The 21,517-nt window shown below is 46.9% G+C and overlaps 2 protein-coding genes across 9 annotated transcripts in view; both read right to left on the minus strand.

Moving 5' to 3' along the window:
• The window catches only part of LOC119217355 (uncharacterized), a 38,020-nt gene extending 25,208 nt beyond the window's left edge, over positions 1-12,812 (minus strand). Inside the window, exons 1-5 of one of the 5 annotated variants that reach the window (XM_037470852.2) lie at positions 12,709-12,812; positions 12,546-12,596; positions 10,937-11,363; positions 10,347-10,480; positions 9,281-10,027 (exon numbers count right to left, since the gene is read on the minus strand). In XM_037470852.2, coding sequence (XP_037326749.1) covers positions 9,855-10,027; positions 10,347-10,480; positions 10,937-11,355 — 726 coding nt within the window. In that variant the 5' untranslated portion in view covers positions 11,356-11,363; positions 12,546-12,596; positions 12,709-12,812 and the 3' untranslated portion in view covers positions 9,281-9,854. Of the gene's footprint in view, positions 1-3,466; positions 3,933-9,280; positions 10,028-10,346; positions 10,481-10,936; positions 11,364-12,153; positions 12,401-12,545 lie in introns of those variants that run through there. The other 4 variants (XM_037470854.2, XM_037470850.2, XM_037470853.2 and 1 more) reach the window with 4 other exon arrangements.
• Positions 12,813-13,039: 227 nt separating this feature from the next.
• rab11fip4b (RAB11 family interacting protein 4 (class II) b) overlaps positions 13,040-21,517 on the minus strand; it is a 49,095-nt gene continuing 40,617 nt past the window's right edge. For 2 of the 4 annotated variants that reach the window (XM_037471540.2, XM_037471543.2), the window contains 10 exons: positions 20,330-20,365; positions 19,075-19,174; positions 18,628-18,731; positions 18,375-18,515; positions 18,158-18,239; positions 17,397-17,534; positions 17,107-17,265; positions 16,014-16,094; positions 15,475-15,618; positions 13,040-15,197 (listed from right to left, as the gene is read on the minus strand). In XM_037471540.2, coding sequence (XP_037327437.2) covers positions 15,078-15,197; positions 15,475-15,618; positions 16,014-16,094; positions 17,107-17,265; positions 17,397-17,534; positions 18,158-18,239; positions 18,375-18,515; positions 18,628-18,731; positions 19,075-19,174; positions 20,330-20,365 — 1,105 coding nt within the window. In that variant the 3' untranslated portion in view covers positions 13,040-15,077. The remainder of the gene's footprint in view (positions 15,198-15,474; positions 15,619-16,013; positions 16,095-17,106; positions 17,266-17,396; positions 17,535-18,157; positions 18,240-18,374; positions 18,516-18,627; positions 18,732-19,074; positions 19,175-20,329; positions 20,366-21,517) is intronic. The other 2 variants (XM_037471542.2, XM_037471541.2) reach the window with 2 other exon arrangements.

Raw genomic sequence — 21,517 nt, forward strand, 5'->3', positions numbered from 1 at the left:
ACAAGGAAACACTGTATCGCCACAGGGCGAATCACTTAAATGGTATTATTTATGACCTAGATTTTAAATGGAGTCATGTGTTTTGTTTGTGGGAATAACCAGCACGCTGGGGCAAGTCATTTATTGTGTTTATTCTAAATTAATATATGTCCTTTGGAACATTTTCAACTGACAATAGTGGTACGGTACAATTAACCAAATGTGTATCTTTTGACCGATTACACAAATAGCATATATATGTTTGAGAAAAATAGATTTTTTAAAACAGACTTCACCGTAAACTTGAAACGGTGCTTGGCAGCTAAGTGGCGGCCTCAGACCAAGCACATAAACATGTATGGGGTTTAGGGATATGAACCATTCTGGGCATCTTCAACAAATCATCCTCATTTATTGCACTTACTGAATCTGGTACATCTGAAATAGCCTCAGACCCTCAAACCAGTCAAATTCTTTCAAAAGAATCTCCTGCGAGTTTCACTCTGTTTTCATCAGTCTCTCTTTTGCGCTTTGGCAACGGGAGCCAAGCCGAGCACATTTCTCTGAGTCATCGGGAGGGAGGGGGAGAAGAAGAAGAAGAAGAAGAAGAAGGGGGAGAAGGGGGAGAAGCAGGAGGTGGCAAATCTGGAGTTTCCCTCCCTCTCTTTGCAGGCAAAGGCCTACACTGAGCAGCAACACGCTGAGAAAACCATGCTCTATTGTTTCAAGGCCGCTGGCAAAGTGAGCCTTCCTGAAACTCTGCGCACACACACACACACACACACACAAAGTGCCAAAATGGAAGAAAGCTATTGTGTGAGAAGTTTATTTTCATAGAATCGCTCTTCTTTGCTTGGCAAATAAAACAAACGATATAATTGAAGAAATCCCAGCTTACCACAACAAACGGGACTGGGCAGCAGTAGGTGCTTCTTTCTAAGTGGATATAGACAATGCTATCACATGACTGACAATGCTTTCTGAGAAGTAACATTTGTCACCCTCTAGAAATCCTCGCCCCTTAATTCAGAATGGTTTTAATGACACGAGAGGTTGTGTTGAGAGTAGCAGCATACCATCACGTGGACAACCCTGGGGGAAGAAACGTCCTACAGCTTGGCATCTTTGCACCAGCAGAGAGCGCAAGATGCTTATCATGTGCATCGGAGAGATGTATGACAAAGGTTTGTGACCTTTGAGGGAGACGTGGCGGCAGACTTATCGTGGCATGGCAGGAAGTGGGTGAAATGCAGCTGCCGTGCAGCACAATCATCCCTGTGCGGGTCCCCCACATCCCCCGGGGCCCATCGGCAAGCTCGACCGTTTGTTTTCCACTCCAAACGCGGGGACACATTTGGACAAGAGCGACAGCGCAGTCTATTTTCTCCACCTGGAAGCACGAAATGGAGGGGAGGGAAACTCAAGACTGGTTTTACCCGCTTCCTGGAAACCGTAAAGCAAGCAAGAGGCCCCCGCCGTCAGTGAGAGGGGCAGGGAGTGACTGAAATCCCTGGTCAACAGATAAGCATTATGTGTGAATACTGAGTAGGAGTGTTCATGTGCCTGTGTGTGTGTGTGTGTGTGAGAAAATGTTAGAATGGTATAGAGCCAGAGGATCTGCTGATGCCCACGAAGATCTGTTTACAGTGAGTGACCCTGACGACCCCCTCTCACCCCCCTAGAGGATGCAGGAGTCACTGCCAGCACGCACTTAAACACACACCCACATCACCCAGGCCACATTTCTCAGTGGACATGGATACACGGGTGTCCAAGGGCACCTGTTGGGAACATCCGGGAAGGCTAGATTCCAGGCGAAGCATGCATCCCGGGTTGTGACCCTAAGGACTCGAGCCGGGAGGTATAGGCGATCACGGACGCGTGATCGGGGAGAGGGAGAAAACGCTCCTGAAAGACAGCAGAGGGGAGGGCCCAGCGCACAAAGATTTAAAACCCGATTTCATATTGCACGGTTGGGCAGGAAAAACATTAGAGAAGGTCAACTAGGTCGAGTGTGGGAGTTTAAAGGCTTGCTGAAGGTTGGGATACTGGCAGGAGAGAGAGATTTGGGAGAGCATCATTTTAGTGTCTGGCTAGTTGGCTAGCTAACTTACTACTGTGAGCAGAACAAAGTTGTCGCTCCTCTAGTGTGTGCTTTCTCAGCGCTGTAACAGAAGTGTGTACATTAAGCGGTTTGATTTGACTCATTTTGTTGCTAGCACATTAGCTAGCTGCTCTGCTAATTCCACTTCCATACCACAGAGGTTACAGTACTTGAGGGCGCATGGGAAACGTGTCCTTGGGTTCTTTTAATAATAATAATAATAATAATGTTGGGTTCAACTGAACCTTTTCCAACAGAAAACCCTGAAGCCCCCCCGAAACTAGCCCATTACCAGTCTTTGTCCTAAGCTAAGCTAACTGGCTGCTCCAGCTTGATATTTGGTACAGAGGCGACAGCGGTATCAATCTACAAATCTTGGCAACCAAGTTAAACGTGCATAAGTATCAACATGCCCAACGGTCCTTTAAATCTTCGCCTACCTGCCTCGTTATGCCCTCTGCCCTCCACAGACCAGCACCTCGGGGCTTTGCACGTTGGCACTTGACGGGCAGGTTTGGAGCCTGCCCGATACATTTCAGTAGTCGCCTGTCACAGTGTGATCAGTGTCGCGCGGCCACCACCGCGGCGTTAATGGAAAAATAATACGAGCCGCACAAAAGGGGCCGGCTGAGATAAATAAGGTACACCGAGCGAAGAAATGTAGAACATAGAACATATGTGTGTTTCGTAGCAAACCGCCACGCACGGCATGAGTAAGTCAGCGTACGGGAACGGCCAACTGAGTGGTACCATGGGGACAGAGATGGAGAAAAGAAAGGGAGAGAGAGAGAGAGGGAGAGAGGGAGAAAAGTGGGACAGACAAGCATTAAACTCCACACCCCGAAGGAGGTCACCCACTCCTACGAGCACTCAATCAACCTGCGCCGGTGACCTTGCTGGCCCTGGATACGGTGTGGCCGCCTGCTAAGCTGCCATCACGCTGCCATCACTCTGCAGCCGGTGCCAGGTTACAGCACCAGGAGCACAGAGGTGCGGCTCCACCAGATGCACTTTTCTGCCCCCGCGCTGTGCCAAGTTTCCATAGCAGACAGCTCTGTTTTACGTCGATGCCTGGGGCGTCGAGTTGGGTCTCTGGCGAGGATCATGACCAAATGTGCCCAGGTTAATTAGCATATGTGGGGAGGGGGGTCTTCTCGGCCTAGCAACGGGAAGTGCTGCTTAAAAGGTGATTTACTGGATCGTAAGGGTAGGGATGGTTTCCTTAAAAGGGAAAGAGTGAAAAATCATGCAAGGTACTATATGCTTTTTAGGGATTCAAATATTGAAAATAGCCATGACATTTTTACTAATTCAACTTGCTTGTTTTGTATAAAACCAAAGTACATAAAAGAGGATCCGTCAAGAGTTACCAAATAATTGGGGCTTTTTTTATTTGACTGATTGACAAGCCTGTTACAGAAAATGGTTTCAAACTAATTGATCAAATCGACTCCTTGTTCAAGCACCAAAACAACATCAGGCTGCTATATTGCTGACAGAAGAACTGACACCTAAAAAGGGTCAAACAGAACAAACACATGTTGTGTGCCAACAGAACGACAGAACAGCTGTACTTGGAGAAAGTGTCACTCCGAAACACGGCAGCGTGCAAAAATGGCAGATGGGCTAAAAAAAAAAACATTGCATGATGAGAATCTGCATATCATCTCTGAACAATTCATTTATATGAGCATCACAGAGAGCTGTTGTACAAATTTAAACTTGTATTGTTATGATGGAGGAAAGATCTGAACTGCAAATAACCCCAGAATGCTGGTGCAGATATGTCCATCAGCTCGGACGTTGGAATCACATTCCTCTGTAGTGTGCTGTCGGACCGGCCTTCCCCCTACGGAAAGGTGGTTAAATACAGCTGCAAAGACGGCTCCGCTGACCACAGCAGTAAAAAAATAATGAAAAAACAACAACAAGACAGCAAATGGACATTAGGGCGGGGCGGAAAAACCTTTTCTGAATGGATTACAGGAGAGCCGAGGATCCTCGTGCATTCGCCTGTTCAGTATGTGGGTGTTTTGTGTGTGTGACTGAGAGAGAAAGAGAGGGATAAAGGGAGGGGCAGACAGACTGGAAAGAGAATGTAATTCATCTTTAAAAGAGCAGATTCCTGGGTGAAGCGCGGCGTGCACGGTGCGAGCGCGTGTGTTTGTGCACCGCAGAGGCCGGCGTGGGAGGTGTAAGCCCGCCAGCATCCACTCCTCTTATCGCTCCGCGGAGCAATGTGGAGAATGAGGGTTCTGGGTTCAGCCTTGCTGATCAAAGACACACACACACACACACACACACACACACACACACACACACACACACACACACACACACACACACAGAGGCTGATACGTATCCCCCACGCACCCTTCCTACAGCTTTTTCATACGCACACACACACTCACACAAACACACACTTATAAGCTCAGCAGATGGCTATCGCGCTACAAGCAATCCCTTTACTGTGGATAAGAGGCCGAGAGACTTTAGCTAACTATGCGAGTTGGACATGCTGAAAGACGAATACCACCTGTTTTCGAATCTACTGTCAGTTCACTGTATCTTACACATAGTTGAGTCCGCATGAGTCAACGCAAGCTTAAGCGCATTTTTTTCATGCAATAATCCAAAAGGAGATGAAAACTCTCACTGGCTTTTGTGAAGGGAACCAGTGCAGTGCCACATTTAGACAGTAGAGCTAACTACTTTTTTCATTGTTGATGAATCCCCTATATTTAGAACGATCACTTGTTTTTCCAAGAAAATGCAAAAGAATCTGCAACCAGAGAATAATCAATCGACAATTCTAATCTATTAACAATTCAATGCTGTCTGACCAACTGTTTCAGTTTTATACTCGTTTAAATGTATATCTCGCCTATCGTGGATCCAGATACTCCGAGTGTTTGAGGTGCAGAGAGGTGGATGTTCTGCTCCTCAGACCACCTCGCAGTCGGCCAACAAAGGAAACGCAGCGGAGCGCAACTACGTCTTTCACTCGCTGCGCATCCATCTGCTCCATCCTCCCTTCCGTCGTCTCCCTCTCCAGAACACGTCCATCTACTTGTGTTCGTTCCCTCCCTGCCTCTCACCCTTTTCTCCCCCCCTCACCGTCTCTCCCTATACCTGCACCCCTCCCTTTGGCTCTCCTCCTCTTGCTTTTTTCCCCATTCCATTTATCTTTTCTGTCATCCATCACAGCATCTTTCTCCTTTCTCTTTCACTCCCTCCCTCCCTCGCCTGCGTTCTGGTATTTGGGTGGTGCCTATCCGGGCATCCCTCTGCTGGGAAGCCAAACAGGATGACAAAAGAGGACAGGGGAGGAGGAAAGACTGACAGCTCAGCAGCTACTGCAAGAAAAATCGGAAGAATGAACTGCACCAAAAAAAAATAAAAGGAAAAAAAAAGGTATATATTAAAAAACAAGCCACCGGACGGGAGACGCCCAGAGAGGCAGCACTGAGGCACTCGGGCGAGCATCTTTACAATAGAACAGACAGGTTGTCAGTGAGACTACCAGGCAGGCAGGGAGGGAGGGAGGGAGGGGGGCGGACAGGTAGCAGGTCGTCACAGGCCGCCGCGCTACGAGCCCAGCATCCCAACGGGCCACAGGGCGGCCACTGCCTCCGCCTGGGCCTGGCGCGGTACTGCAGGCACCGAGTAAGAGGAACGGTGTTGGGTTTAGGGATCGACTCAACGTAGGACAGTAAAAATGTTTGTGGGAAATCTAATTCTGTGTGAGAATGTGTGTTAATGTGTCTTTCCTGAATTGTGTCCAAATAGAAACCAGCGCGTTACAAAGAGAATGCCGTACAAAGTGGTATTATAGACACACTCGGGCAGTGAGAGGACTGGATCCAGGCTTTCAGTACTGGTGCGGTGCTCTGGTTTCACCATATGGTGAAGATTTTACTCCAGGCCCAACACCCACTGATTCTAATACCTCCGACTCAGCAGAATCTCTGCCTGACAGATGTGGCAACAGCTTCTTTCACCCAGAAACAGTTAATATGCTAAAACTTAAATGACTGTTCAAAAACATACACAGGAGAAACTGGCTCAACAGCTGCAGACGATTCCGGGGGGGGGGGGGGTAGCCTACTTGGAAGAAGAGTCCCGAGCATTGCAGCACTTTGTGCGTTGCTGTCTTGTTTCATCACAAAGTTAAGAAACAGTGAGCTTGGGTCACCAGGCTGCTGGAACCTTTCCAGGCGCTGCTGCCAGCTATTTCCACAGGCTTTTATTCCCCCCCCCCCCTTTTTTTTTTCTTCTAGATGCTCTGTACCCCAGATCCCTTACGCCCTGGATGTCTTCCTACTAGGTCAAGTTCACAATGACAGGAAACGACCAAGCCTTCTACCTCTTCTGGAACGATACCGCCGGCTTTTATTGAACTTGAGAGAAATCACATCCTTCGAGCACTAAGGAAACAAACCATAAAAAACTATCCACCGTTTATAGAAGGTTTCAGGAGAATTTAAGGGCCAGGGAGTCGTTAGATTTAACGTTGCCAAATGAAACACGCTGAGGCACGGACTGTGCCTCGCTGAGGCAAGGCTTTCTAAAGGGCCACACAGTTCCCAATGGTGACTGGTGGACTGGAGGTGGTTCTTCCGGTTTAGCAGAATCCCAAAGCCCCAACAACTGCCAACTTGTGTTTGTACTGGTTACCCCGGGCCTCTGTTGGCTAACCGCAGGCATCTTCCTTTACTTGCCAACATACAGATTTACAAGATCAATGGCGAGAAGGCAGAGGATTTCATTTTAAATAAATAAGACTCAAGTGAGCCAGGAGGTGAGTCAGTGGAGGAACTCGTCTGAACTGGGTGTGCAGCTTATCGAGCTCTGCAGGGGGTCTTTGAGGGGGAGGAGGAAGGGGGACAGGATCCAGAGGACCCAACACATCATTAGAAGAATGTGAGGGAACAGAGGATTTTCTTTTTGGACTGAGGTGACATAAATTGCACCCAGCCCTTTGGATTAGGATGACATATTGTTAAATAGAATTTAGTTCACTTACTTGGTACCAACAAGCTCAAATCGGGGGTCATCTTTGAATGACGGCCACAGAATTCAATATTCAGGAAGGTCTTTTAATACTTGGACTCCAGACCGTGTCTCTCACCCAAATGCACATTGGTGCCAACTCATGTTTTATTATAAAACAGGCTATATACGCATTCATTTCTACAACTAAGGTCTCAGACAACTGAGTTTAAATCCATTTCCTTTCATTGATGTAACCACGTTACAAATTAATCCTGCTAGACACATGAAACTCCAATAATTAGCGTATCAATTCTTACGCTGTGGACGAAAACGTGTCTTTACGAGACCTTTGACCTCCAATTCGAGTCCAGGCCTTTCTGAGACACTTTGCGTTGGCGAGAAACCGTAACAGCCAAAGCATCGTCGTCTTTAGCAAAGGTATCGCTCAAACAGGACAAACTTGGTTATGAGTAGTGGAGGACAAGGTGGGGACTATTTGAAGCTGCGGATGGATACGCAACTGGCTCTTCGGCGACCACTCACGCCCTGGTCATAGTGCACGGGGTGTGTGGCCCTCCGGTGTGTTGTTAATGTCGCACTGTCGATTTTGGTCTTTACACAAAGAGAAACTCAATATCCCCATTAGGGTCGACCTGCAGTTGGCTCTCGCTCAACGAGGCGCTTGCCGCGGCCTCCACGAGGAGGCGCAGGAAGGCCAAGCTATTTAAGACCGCAGGTTTAGACAACCAGGGGGACAACTTGCCTCGGTTAGCCGCTGGAGGTTAAACTGACCACGGACCCTCCTCCTCCTCCTTCTCCTTCTGGGTGTCTTCCGGTAATAAGCCATTATGCTGGCAGATCAATCAAGATGCTGAATGCTAAATGAATGGCCGCACTGGAACCAGATTAAATAACTGCTGGTGGTGGTGGGGATGAGTCACATTGGAGAAATGTGACTCTAAAAAATAAATAAGGGGACATTTCCCATGTCATGTGAGCAGAGGGGAAATGCAGTCTGGTAATCAATACCATGAACACTGTGGGTGGTCAGCAGATTACCAACACTCTTAAACCAGCAATAAGCTGAATTGACCCAAACAGTGTGGACGTGGGAGGGAACGGAGTCAGAAAGCAGGATGTGGAGAAACGCGTCTGCTGAGACATGTACAGGCAGTAATCACTCATCAGGGTTACTAAGCGCTGTTTCTTAACAATGCCGATCTGATACCACCCCCACAATTCACAAGTCAGAATGCAAGCCCATTACTGCTACTGCAGCCACTTGAGGGAGAAGCCAGCCTAAACACAGCACTTTTTGGAGGGGTGGGGAGTTTTAAGTGATGCCGGTTCAGTCTAGTTAGTGAATGTGAAGCAGCCTCTCACAGAGGCTGAATGTGAGCGGATGTGAGCCGCTGCAATGACAATGAATAACAGATGCGTTCTGTGAGCAGAATCCTCAGATTGTGGGGAACTTGAAATAAGAAAAACCATTTGCTCTTAATGAAATGGGTCCCACGGGTGTGAAAACAGCATCGGCGTAACTTCTGCTGCACAAAGAAGCCGCCAAGAGGCTTTGGGCTTCCAAATGTTTATTAAAATGTGTAAGATTGAACAAATGGGAGCTTTGGATTATTCACTCGGCCAACAATGCTCAGCGGTGAGGTAAATTAAAGAAGACGTTGGGTGCGGGCCGCCTGGAATCAGCTCAGGTTCGAGTGACCATTCCATCCCCGTGGAAACACCAGAGAAGTACATCACCCCCCCCCCCTCCCATCGCCACTCCTTCTATCACATAAATATCCAGGCAGCCTCAAAAGCTGCTTCATCTCTTTGATACGGATTTGGTGCTGTATACTTTTGAAGAGACAAGTCTCATCAGAGCTGGAGATTATGACCTCAATCTATTATTGACACGGTGTCTGTGGCCTTTGAATCATTTAGAGCCATTGATCAACACGGCAAAAGTTGCCTTCAACGGCATCTTTATCTGCACTTTGAATGAAGAGAAACAGGCGATGGGGGGAATGGAGGGGAATGGAGAGTCCTTGGGAATGAACCCGATGAACTCCCAGAAGGTGTGTGAAATAGCAGAGAAAAGCTCAATCTCACAGCAGCTCTTCCATCTAGTGGCCAAACGCTGTCATCTCTTCCGAAGTCTCCCAACAAGTGAAGAGCAGCAAGATTTAGTGAAGAAAATTGGATTTATTTCAGCTGTGGTCAGACTTGTTGTTGATACACCATCAAAACCAAATTTCATGGTCAAGTTGGGTGACCCCAAATCAAAAGTGTTTCTTCAGCTACTCACAATTGTGAAACAAACATTGATAATGAACTATGACAACAGTGTTCCTACTTGAGACATTTTATAACAAAGGGTAAACATGACCATAAAAAGGTATTTCTTCAGAGTCCTGGAATTCTAGCCAAAGTTATGAAGGCGTGTAAAGAACTGTAAATGCATGGCCGTGTTCAGCAACAAAGCTCACTGAAGCGCTACAACAGCAAAGTATAGCAGATAATCTAAAAATCATTCCTTAAGATCACAAGAAACTAAAAAATGAATAGGTTACCATTTAACCTAAATATAAATATATAATTATTATTATAAAAAAAAAAAAAATGCAATCTAAACGCAATCTAAGCTCCAACCTCCAGAACCTATGCTAGCCTTATTATCTGAAGCTGTTGCAGTGAGGCTAACTCTAGAACTAGTCTCCCAGGGACCTCCTCTAACGCACTGACTCCTACTGACCCTCTCACACAGCACACGCCTGGCCTAGTGGTCAGCGTCTGCAAACTGCCCTTGCTCGATGGGGGTGTGGTAGTGCCTCCAATAGACGGGGTGCGGGTGGTGCGCGGCCGGGTTGTAACTAGCCATCAATAGCGGGACTTTGTGCCTTTGCTGGAAGGGCGAATCCCGCAAGGAAAAATGGATCACATCCTGTGGACCTGGAGGAGGGCAGAGAATACCAGAACATGTGCAGATTCAAGAACAGGGAGCGCGTCCTGCCTCAGTGCAAAGTGCACAATAACTGAGCCTCTCGGAAGCTAAAATATGCACAGCCAACGCTATTATTAGAGCGCCGCGATAGGAATACAAGGTTTGCACTTCTTGAAGACCAGTGGAGATCACTTTTGGGACCTTTCAATCTGACTGTTGAGGCGACTGCTGGGAGGCCAAAATATATTTAGAACACTTGTCAGAAGTGAGGTGGAGGGAGAAATTGTTCCAATATGTTTAAATAAATAAAATAAAACCATTTTTTACCGTAGGGGTTGATGCCGTAACAGTCATTTTCCCAGTCAGTCGGTGCAACCTCCTGGCTCTCCTTTTCCCAGTCCTCCTCCTCTGGTGCTGCTCTTATTGTGAGAGCATGGTTCTCTGGACAGGTTTTCAGGTTCCTAAAAAATATTTTTAAGTTTTAAGTTTAAGCACCAACCAAGTGAAACTAGTCACATGTTTGCATTTTGATAGCCTGGTGCTGTCTTTGTGTGTATTACCTGTATGGAAATATCAAGCTAGATAATCCACGGACCTTGTTGTTTATGTAAGAACCCGTCCCATGTTTGCAGAGAGAAGGCCAACATCACATCGGACGTTATCTCCTAAACTAGGCAACTCACGGCTAAATCTAGATTAAGAAAAAGCACTACAGGCAGGAGCAAAAATGGGGGGTATTTTTTCATGATTTTCCGTCACCTGTCCAGTGGAACAGTTGCGTCTCCATTTTAACCAAACCGATGGTCTCCACCAGCCTTTCGAATAACATCTAATGTCCTACAGGAGAGATCTCACAAGCAGGTGTGATCAGCTACTTGTGCTTTTTAAAACACAAATTTATTCAAAAAGGTACGCACCTCTTTTGTCTGAATTTCTCCCTTCTCCTCTGGTTCTTGGCCGTCGCCGACGGGATGACTTGTGGCGCCATTTGTTGACAGTCAACAGGCGAGGCGGCGGCATCGTCTGGACTGGCGGCCCCCGTCTTCGACACAGCAGCGGGGCGGCTCGCACTGCGGACCCCGCCAGCCGCTGAGGCATGATTGACAGCTGAGGCGGGGCCTCCCCGTTTCCTCGGTGTCCTCGGGGGCGCTGCCTTCTTGCCCCTGTACCAATGGTTAACGTCACCCTTAACCACGGACGGTGGCTGGGCGCCGTTCACCTGGGCGGCTGGCCCGCCATTGAGAGCAGCGCCTCCACTAACCAAACCCGGGCCTCGACGGGAGGCTCGATCTCCTCCTCCTCGTCTACCCTCATGGTTCATACCGTTCTGAAGCATCACGACACCTGGAATTAGATTTAGTAACTAATGCATGCATTGCCATGGACATTGGCTCCATTTGTGGTCCCCAGGCGATGAACCCTGACCCCTAAAAAAATATGAAACACCCTAGAACATTGTAGAAATGTGATGAATGTGTTGCATTTGATGAAAATTGTACTTTCTTGTTACTTGTTCTTCAGAGTTTGTATCTCTATGTGGAAATGCACTTATTGTAATTCGCTTTGGATAAAAGCGTCAGCTAAATGACATGTAATGTAATGTTGCAAAACAAACTATTTGTATTTCTTTACAAATAATATAAATTATTCTAATTTGCGCTTTAATGAGAGCAAATGTGTTTTGGATGCCTTTCAAGAGCTATTGTCTGTAGGGAGAAGAGAAGAGGGCGGATTAATGTTGGACGTTAAGAGGATGGAGGTAGACTAATGATCAGACAAACTGATGGCTGGCAGTTAACAATATACTCACAGCTGGGCCTTTGCTCTTTGTTAAAAATAAAAATAGGGGGTATATTTAATTAATCAAATGTGATACTTTAATTTTAAAATTTAGGCCGGGTGTACAATATGTATTTTGGTATGGATTACGATGTGTGAAATGGATAAATTGATGTTACTGTAAAGCTTATCCTTAAGTAACCTCAGGGTGTACGGATTGAAACATAAATTAAGTTTCGCTTGATTTGCCTCCACAATTTCTTGACAGCGGTTTGATTAAATATAACTTTGAGTTAGTGGCCCCTGTTGCCTTTAGGCTCGATCAAATACTCACATTTAGTGTTAGCTAACTCACTTAAGTTATTACTCGGAAGACGTTAAACACCATTTTGAAATGTTCCGGTACAAACAGCAGCTCCTCTCAGAAGAATTCTCCAAACCGCGACGGAAAAAGACGAAAACATTAGGTTTTAACTTGTTAATTTATAATCTACCGTTACTCCGGCTGTGTAACGGCTAATAGCTAAAGCTAGCAGGCTAACGTCCCCGGTTAGCTAACGTTGACTTAGCCTTGTGGTTGACCGCCATCATCATCTCGGCTGTCGACAATTACCGTCCCAAGCATGGGCGACGGTCCAGCTAACAAATTACAGTTAAGTGATCCCCTAATTAAGCTTTCAACCATGAATAACCCAACCCCGCCATTGGAGTGATGCATTACAAACTAGCATTAACGTAACCTCTTACCTGTGCCGTAGCCTGAAGCGCCCCTCCCCGGTGTAGCGCACGGTGTGAGAGCTGGACGAAGAGGCACAAGTCAAAGTCCCACCGACCGGTGGCTCCAGAGAACAAAGTGGTACTATCAATTTAAAAAAAATTAAATTCGTAAAATAGTACCTAAAGTTAGTACCTGGTTCGTGTATGAAATCCGCCCCCTGCGGTTATTCAGTGTGTGTTGGTTCCTGAGCAGTGCGCGCTTATTCCGGCACGTTAATGGTCAAACAGCGACCTCTTGCGGCAGAAAGGTGAACTTCAACTCCAGTCATGTTGTCCCATTTCTTAAATTGTTTAAATCTCTCTGATGCAACCAACTTTCAAAAAACAGCGATTGTAAATTCTAAGATCAGTGATATACCTGGGTAAGAAAGGGTTAGCTTAATGTCAGTGTACAACACATTCAGCACAAGTGATTTTTTTGTTTTTAGAAATGATTTAAATAAAAATGAGTAGAAGAATCCAGATTCACTGGCAAATTCATATTTATTGCTGTTTATAATGAATACATCGTATTAGATAGCCCTGATAATTCCAAATGTGAGAGCTACAAGAAATGAATTTGTGACAAGTGTATTCTTTTTTTCAAAACCTAGAATGGTACAAAGAGCTGCAGAGTAAAACGATTTGTGAAGCAAAACAAGACACAAATCAACAGTTATTGGCAAATAAGTTACTGCTCATAATGCTCACCATTTACTTTAAGTTAGGAAGACAGTTTACAACCATATAAAAGCCATTTTTAATCAGATTGAAAAGCAATGGACTTATTTCTAAGGGCCACCAATGAACTGTAAACTGAAAAATGACATCCCCGACATCATAAAAAGTGGACATTGACAAAATATTCCCAAAATGCTAACCAGGCCCGTGTACTGCTTTTCTAAAAGGAAAGCTAAAAGCAACACGCCAGTTACCTTCTGAATAAAACTGTAGAAAATAGTTTATATTGTATCAATCTGAAAAAAGAGGGGTGAGTGGCACATGAATACAAAGTATCACTATATAATTACAACATTTACAAGTCAAGGACATATGTCAGACGTAGACACGTAGACCTTCGGAGGAGAAACTATGTGACTCTAAAGAGATGTTGTCTCGAAAAATGTCCCCCAAAAAAAGGCACAGACAGAAGAAAAGGTGAGCCATGCAAAAGGAAACAATGTTGTTTTTTCTTTTGTGCAAGGAAGCAAAACTGAAATAATTACATAATACAGCAGATTGTAATTGTTTCCCTTCCCCTAAGCAATGCCCTCTCTGTTACAGTACCAACGTGAGTGTAACAACAATTACAGCGACTCAAGGTCAAAAGGCTGTTTTGGGCCTCATGGGACGAGTTGTACATTCATTATATTTACAGTATCAAGAGTTTCAGAAAAACAAACAAAAAACTGCAACCTGTAGGCTTCAATGACAGTGTTTCCCCTACCATTATATTAGAGGAGGCCCCGCCCCCCCTAAAAAAGTCTGGAATTATTAAAAAAAACAAAAAAAAAACTCCTCCCCTCCCGATCCCCATCGGGGAAACACTGAACGAGATGGCCAATTCCATTTTTTTCTCTTTCTTTGTACCAAAAAGTGAGTCTCCTGTGCTGCTCACGTACAGTATATCTGAGTTGATTTCACTGAGCATAGAGAGTTGATTTGGTGACCCGGTCCCCCACAGCCTGTACATTCATATCCTTACATGTCTATGCAACATCAACGGGGTCCATCGCTAGCGACGACGCACTTTATTTATTTTTACCCAGACCGATGCGTCGCTACCAACTTAGCAGCCATGGAAGTGACAGTTCAAAGTGACGCTCCTTTGACCCGGACCGCCCCAAAAGGGCCACTTCTCCATCGGGCTGATTGACACTGCAAGCTCACTGGAAGACATGTTCTCAGGAAAACAACTGAGACTAAATCACCTTCAATTAACCATCGACGACTTAAACTTAAACCCTCCTCCGCTTGCATGCCCCCCCCCGACCACCATCCTCCGCTTCCCCTGTAGTCTCAGGGGGCCCTTATGGTTTTTCTCTCTCTGACCACTTTTCACTCTTTTCTCTCTCTTTAAACACGCCGGTCCGAATAAAAGTGTCAACAATGCGTTCCCACGTGACAGGGGGGAAAAAGATGGGCCGGTTTCACTCTATTTTCAAACGGTGCCTCTGCGGATGTTTCGAGTGTTACGCTGTTCCAGTGGCAGGGCGCACGTGACCAGTGTACCACATCCGGGCAAATCTGTCGAGTGTCTTTAGTGCGGGATATTCCACTTTTGTTATGAGATCAATCACAGAATGGACAGTGGGTAAAAAACAGAGCAGGTTTGGAGGAGTGTGACCCGCAGTGAGAAGAAGCTCCCTTTTAGTTCAGTGCAGCGCGCCCCCTGCCACCAACAGCAGGTGGCGCCGCAAGTTCATCTATCCGCTTCAGCCGGTCGGACGGGCTCCGGCTCCCTCTGGTCTCCTCTACAGGTTTCTGCCCCCCCCTCCGCCACTCATTCCAGTGGAGTCCCTGCTATTCGCCCTTGATCTCCAGGATGGAGGGGTTGTGGTCCAGGATGGACAGGATGATTTTGTCCATGTACTGTCGCAGGCGTATGTTGATTTCCTCCTGCTCCTTCAGGGCCTCCATTAACTGCAGAGAGAACACGTTCGTTTTTCACACAGTGTCACCTCGGTTCACCACCAAGAGTCTCTTAGATCTGCTCTTTGTATTTTCTTAAGGGCCTGCAATCATCAGGAACATGAATCGTTCAAACATACGCCGTTTCATTGTGTTCAGTTTAAGAACTGAAAGTGCAAGATGTGACCTCCCCAATACGCACAAAACCACCCAGAACCCTGTGATTGTGATTAGTAAGCCCGTGACATTGTTCGGAATGAATCCCTCCAACATGCGCGTGTGGTTTCACCTGATCTCTGGAGGCGGTCTCTATCTCAGCGGCGAGGGACTGGGCCTTGGTCTGCGTGGCGAACAGCGTCTTGGCCTCGTACAGGCTGAGGCTGAGGATCTGACCGTTGAGCTCGTCGTTCTGCTCCCTCAGCTTCTGGTTCTCCTGAAACGAGCATGAGGAGGAGATGAGTACCTCGGCGGACCCCCCGTCCCCCCCCCCGTCCCAACGGGTCAAAAACGCTACCATCTGGGAGCGTCATCCGGCAGCCAACACAGCGATCTATTTAGGGCATCATCTATAGGACATCACATGGGTTACGCGTGTTACAGAACAAACCGCTACCCTGACTTTTTTTTTGCACTGCCGTGTTATGGAAGCCTGGTGATTAGGTGGCCTTTGAGGGCTGATAGGAAGTCAGTGTGCTTTTTGCCTCTCGTTCCTCCCGGAGCCATTTAGCGGGGGGCATTGCAGCACTGACCCCGGATCAGCCCCGTGCACCATCACTCTACTCCGTTGTGATTAGTGGTTAATGGGGAGGTCACGGGAAGCGATTTTACCATCAGACCTGGACGGAGCCGAGCCCCAGACAACACCAGGTGCTGGAGGTCATGGGGGAGAAAGTCCTGGGACACACATTGCTGGACACACACACACACACACATACAGACACTTTACAGCAGTGTTCAGGAAAGGACAAGATAGTGAGTTAATCCTCATGAAAGTCACAGGGCAGTGTATCTCATATTAGATCATAATAGGGAGCTGATTTGTTGAGAGGGAAAGAACTATCTGCAGAAGAAGCAGGAATAAAGCCAGTAGCATGGTTGGTCATCTGGGTCCCAGGGGGGATGTGGAGTTTATTATCTCAGGATAACACACACACACACACACACGTTTGCCTGAACTAGCACTTCTAAATGACACTTACAGAAGGTTTAATGTCTTTTCCTTTTTTTAGTCATACAAATGAGTTGCGTATATGAGCAGTAAGGCTCTTTCTTACTATTAGAGAGGTCTGACAAACACTCTAATGTTTACTTTGCACCAGGGCCGTCCAGACTTAAAGCAGTTACATGACATTTGGGTCTGAAAGGCAAGTCACTTTTGGGAAATATCAGCAGATTGGGGAATACAGAAAGAAAAAATGTACTAAAAACATTCAGTCTGCAGGTGGTGTCATGTTGGGATGAAGTACAACACACTTTAAGGCTTTTAAGGGAACGTGAGGGGCCAATGGGATTGACAGTGAGCCTCATCAGCCCCTAACCACACTGGTAATGTGTGCTATAATATATGTAATACATAACCCTGCTTTGATTTGATGCACTTAGCAGTTTAACAATAACTCATGTGCTAAATTGAAACTGTTGTAACTACAGAGTATTTTCAAAAGCCCCTTCGAATCACTGCGGGTACAGTGGACACAGTTAAAAGTTGGACCTTTCCTTAATCAAAAATGTGTCAGAATTGAGACACAGGCAACCTGTTCGCTTGCTGGAATGAGTACGGGTCAGACAACAGAGCTTTTAAGACGCTGCATCTCTGCACAGAAACACGTTCTCCTAAACTCAATGCGAGACGACCATCTCTGCACCTTTGCGCGTGCACCACTCCGACCCCGCACTGACAAAGACGGCCTTTGGCCGGTACCTGCTTGAGCCTCTTGACCTCGTGCTCGAGCTCCACCTCCCTGGTCCTGCTGTTGAAGTCCGCCAGGCCGGAGGAAGAGCTGCGCGTGCGGCCGGTCCTCTCTGCCTCCAGCTTGAAGAGCTGCAAATGCTCCAGCTCTCGACGCAGGTCCTCGATGAGCTGCGCGCGGAGACAGGGCGGGTGGAAGGTGTTACATAACGCCGATGCAGTGCAGTGTTGGCGTGTGAGGCCGCGGAGCCAACAACGCACTGCGTGCAAGCGTCAGATTGCATGAAATAAGCCCCTCCCACCTCCTGCATGGCCTCCTTTTCTTTCTGGAACTGCTGCCTGTTCTGCCTCAGTTTGTCCATCATTTTCTTGTAGAGGTCCATCTCGTCCCTCAGGCGCAGACTGGTGTCCTCCAGCTTGTCGGTCATTCTTTGCTTCTCCTGACGAAGGACAGGAGACATATCTTGTCAAACATAGACGCTGTTATAAGACAGGAGGTCCTGTCCACAGCATGCAATCATTACAAAGGGTGCAAACCCACTAAGACACACATACAAGACCCTTGTATCTCTATTGCTAAGGAAAATAGGCCTTTGCTATGGTTTGTTAATGTAGAGTTAAAGGCTATATAGAATAGAGAGTTAATGAGATTCGTCCTCATCAACAGCAGATGGGAACGAGCTTCGTACTCCTAACTTTCTTTTTCACTTTTTTCTCCCGTGTGGGTTTGTAGATCTGTGCCACGTCAGGACGGCGTGATGACCAGCGTTAACATGGGTGCTAATTCATGAGAGTAGTGAATAAGCAAAATGAATGGTCTGTTATTTCTTATAGTGCAGCAGAATTAAGGGACATGCTAATTAGGAACGGGGTGAAATAAAAACTTGCCATGGCAACGCCATCTATGACCGTGATGGGTCAAATAAGAGGTGTGATGAGCTCACTTCTTTCTACCTACAATCCTCTGGAGACACTTTTTTTCCGGTGTGTAAAAGGACAGATTGAAGGACGGACGTGATTGAGAGCCACGTCCAAAGTCAAGCAGGACGTAGATGTGGCTCACCTCATCCAGTTTCTCCGTCTGCGATTTGAGCCGACTCAAGCTCAGACTCATCTCACTGTTCTCCTCCTCCACCTGCTTCACGCTAAAAACACAACACACGTTGACTTTTCAGTTTACACTCCGCTTTCTCTCAGAACAATGAAGCCCGTCGGTGTGAAGTGAACTCCCGTCTCCGCTGTCTCCTCCGCATCAGACGGCGGGTCAGCGGGCCTCTCACCGGCTGGTCAGCAGCTCGATCTGCGTGCTCTTGTCTCTCTCCATCTTGCCGTAGGACTCTCGGTGTCGTCTCAGCCCCTCCTGCAGACTTTGTTCCGCTCGCGTCTCCTGGTCTTTTAGCTGCTCCTCGAGCTCATGAACCCTGCCGCCATGAACACACACACACACACACACGCACACCGCAAAATCCGTTGGAGGCGGTGTCACAACCGGAGCCGCGGTGCACTTCCTTTGGGACGCCCAGGTGACTCTACCTGTGTACTATCTGCGTGTTCTCCTGCTTCAGCCTGGACTTGACTTCTACGTTCATCAGGATCTCCTTCTCCAGCTCGGCCACCTTCTTCTCCAGAAAAGTCACCTGGCAGAAACAGAGGAGGCTGAATCCTGGACTCCGTGAACACAAATGGTGTCGCAATCACACAAGAGGATTTAATGAGATCTTTGATGGTGATAAAAGTTAAGAAAATATCCCTCAACAGACAAAGAAATCTCACATTGTCGTTAAAAACACACTTCCTAAGAGCCATTGTAACTCCTGATGTTTTACATGCTTCATAAAGATAACCCGGTTCCATTCAGTTGCAGACGTAGGAGTTGCTCATCCGATCAATTCTGCTTGAATACAGGTCAACACATGGGCCGTCTAAACTGCGCGCGCACACACACACACACACACACGCGGACACAAAGCGCCATCGTACCTTCTCGTGGATGTCGATGTCACAGGAGTCGATGCTGTCTCGGAAAAGGTCCTCGGTGCTGCCGTTGCTGCTGCTCAAGTTGCTGTTGTGAAGCAGCTGCCTGCTCAAACACACAAGGACCCGCACTTAAAGAGCCTGACCCGAATAGATCCAGGTGCACACCAGCATATATTTAGATACATACACATATGTGTGTGTGTTAGAAAGAGAAAGTGATCCTATTGCGAGATTGCGTTGAAGGTAAAAGACTGTGAGGATGCTGCCAGAAAGGAAAGCCGGTGCAAATAGAATTTACACACACACACACACACACACACACACACACACACACACACACACACAAACACACACACACACCTATTTGTAGATGACTGGTTGGCTGTGACATTCATGCCGTGACGTAACTACAGCCTCCCTCTTTGAGAGCAGCAAGGTTCTGATCCATTACTGAGATTAGCAATATGCAGAGGAGAATAAAAACAGAATCTATGTCTTTACCAACAAGTTGCGCTGCGGTTCACGTCCATGTCTGTCCAAAATGTCCGTACTTTGACTCGAGAGAGAGACAGGTGTTTCCTGAACTCAGTAACCTTTGACCGCCACATTCTGTTCATCAAATTCCTTGAACCTCGGCAGACATTTGACATCCCCTCTAAGCGTTTCTCAGATACTGTGTTCATGAGAATGGACGTCAGTACAAAAAAAAACCACAACGCGGAGGCTTGAAGAGGGAAAAACAGGAAGGAGCTAGCCTAGATGAACAGATGAAGAGCGCAATAAAGTGGAAGGAGTAAGCAAACCAGACAGAGAGTAGCGAGAAGCAGCCTAAACCTTATATTGAACACGTAGATCAAGGCCGACAGGCCGCTTTCACTCTGTCGCTGTGATTCAGTTCCCGCGGGAGGAAGTAGGACAGCGGTCTGCACGCAAAACATTTCACTCGGTATGGACCAACGAAGGAGCACGGGGATACATGGACCGACACTGAAGCGCCTTACGTCCAGTCTTTTTGGTTTGAATCAAAACCCAAACAAAACAACGACAGATGTCGCGTGTTTTTTTTTTTTCCCCTCCTTGTGAATCAACCAAACAACCGGCTGCTGGAGCACAATGGTGACGACTAATCTCGTGGGGTGTTTGAGTGACTATGTCAAGAAATAGAGCAAACACGTGGCTTTATCCTGCAAGGTGCAAGTGGGTGACCTTCCATGAGGGGACACACACACACACACACACACACAGCTGAGTGGCTTACCTTCCGAAGGCAGTGCTGGTGATTTTCCGGTTGGGGCTGCATGAAGAAAAAAATCAAATGACGCTTTAATTACCTTGAATTGGCAGTGATACGTTGCAGCAGCAGTGGAACTAACTGCTGCCATAAAGATTTGGGGATATTCAGCGTGACAAAAGTGCAGGAAAGAGAGAAAGAAACACCGAAGGTCGTGTCAATGAGAACACAATATCGCTCTGGGTTCAGTGGCCGGGGATTTCGGAGAGTCATCCAGTAAGACGCGCCTGTCTTTGCGTCGGATTAACAGAAAATGAGCAAACACACTGTAAGGCCAACACAAACGGGCCTCTCGTGCCATAAGGAGCTTTACCGATAAATATCAGACAAGGCTGTCCAAAAGGCTGATCTTCCTGCAGCATCCGCCATGCAAAGTGTCAGAGTGAACGACCCGATTCCCCTGCAGCTAATGTATCGCTAAACCAAAGGCCCTCTTTAAGTTCTTAAAGAACCTACATGGGGAGCTTCCAGTATCTTTACGCAGCTTCAATCTTCCCAAAATGCACTCATGTGTGAGTGTAACATTACAATGTGCAAGGTTCTGTCCCTTTGTCTTGATCACATGCTCATTGGCTAATCTTCAAAAAAATCCCCATTACCGTAAAAACAATGAGGCCTACAAACGCTAACTGAAGGCCTCGTCATGGATGCGTGGCCCCCAGCCTGCGCCCCCCCCTCTCCCGACCCCAGGGATAAACCGTTAGCTCCGTCAGCACTGTTGCCTTAGTTCGGGCTGATAGTCGCAAATCGCTGGCTCAGCAGTTGTCGGGTTAGGAGAGGCAATGACAACACTCCCAATCTCCCAATAAAGCGCCTTTAAGTGCCATGGATTCAAATGTTTTTCTTGTTGTACATACAATTTTATATTTTGTTTTATTGACATTGACAATTTTCATTCAAATCCATCAAATTCATGACACATTTATAATAGTTTGATACATATTTATGGGACTGAGTGAATTGAATGGACTGTGATCCGCCCTCGTCAAGATCAAATTCCCGCCACCATCCTATTTGGACAGAATCCACTTCCTTTGAGCTCAATCCATTCTCCAAACCTTCCTTTTCACTGTCCCTTACCTCTGGCTCGTCCCACTCCCACTCTTGCCCTGTGCCCGTCTCTACCTGGTTATTCATGGGGAAGCGTAGGTCTAA

Source organism: Pungitius pungitius, chromosome 9 (assembly GCF_949316345.1).
Source record: "Pungitius pungitius chromosome 9, fPunPun2.1, whole genome shotgun sequence".
Classification (NCBI taxonomy): domain Eukaryota; kingdom Metazoa; phylum Chordata; class Actinopteri; order Perciformes; family Gasterosteidae; genus Pungitius; species Pungitius pungitius.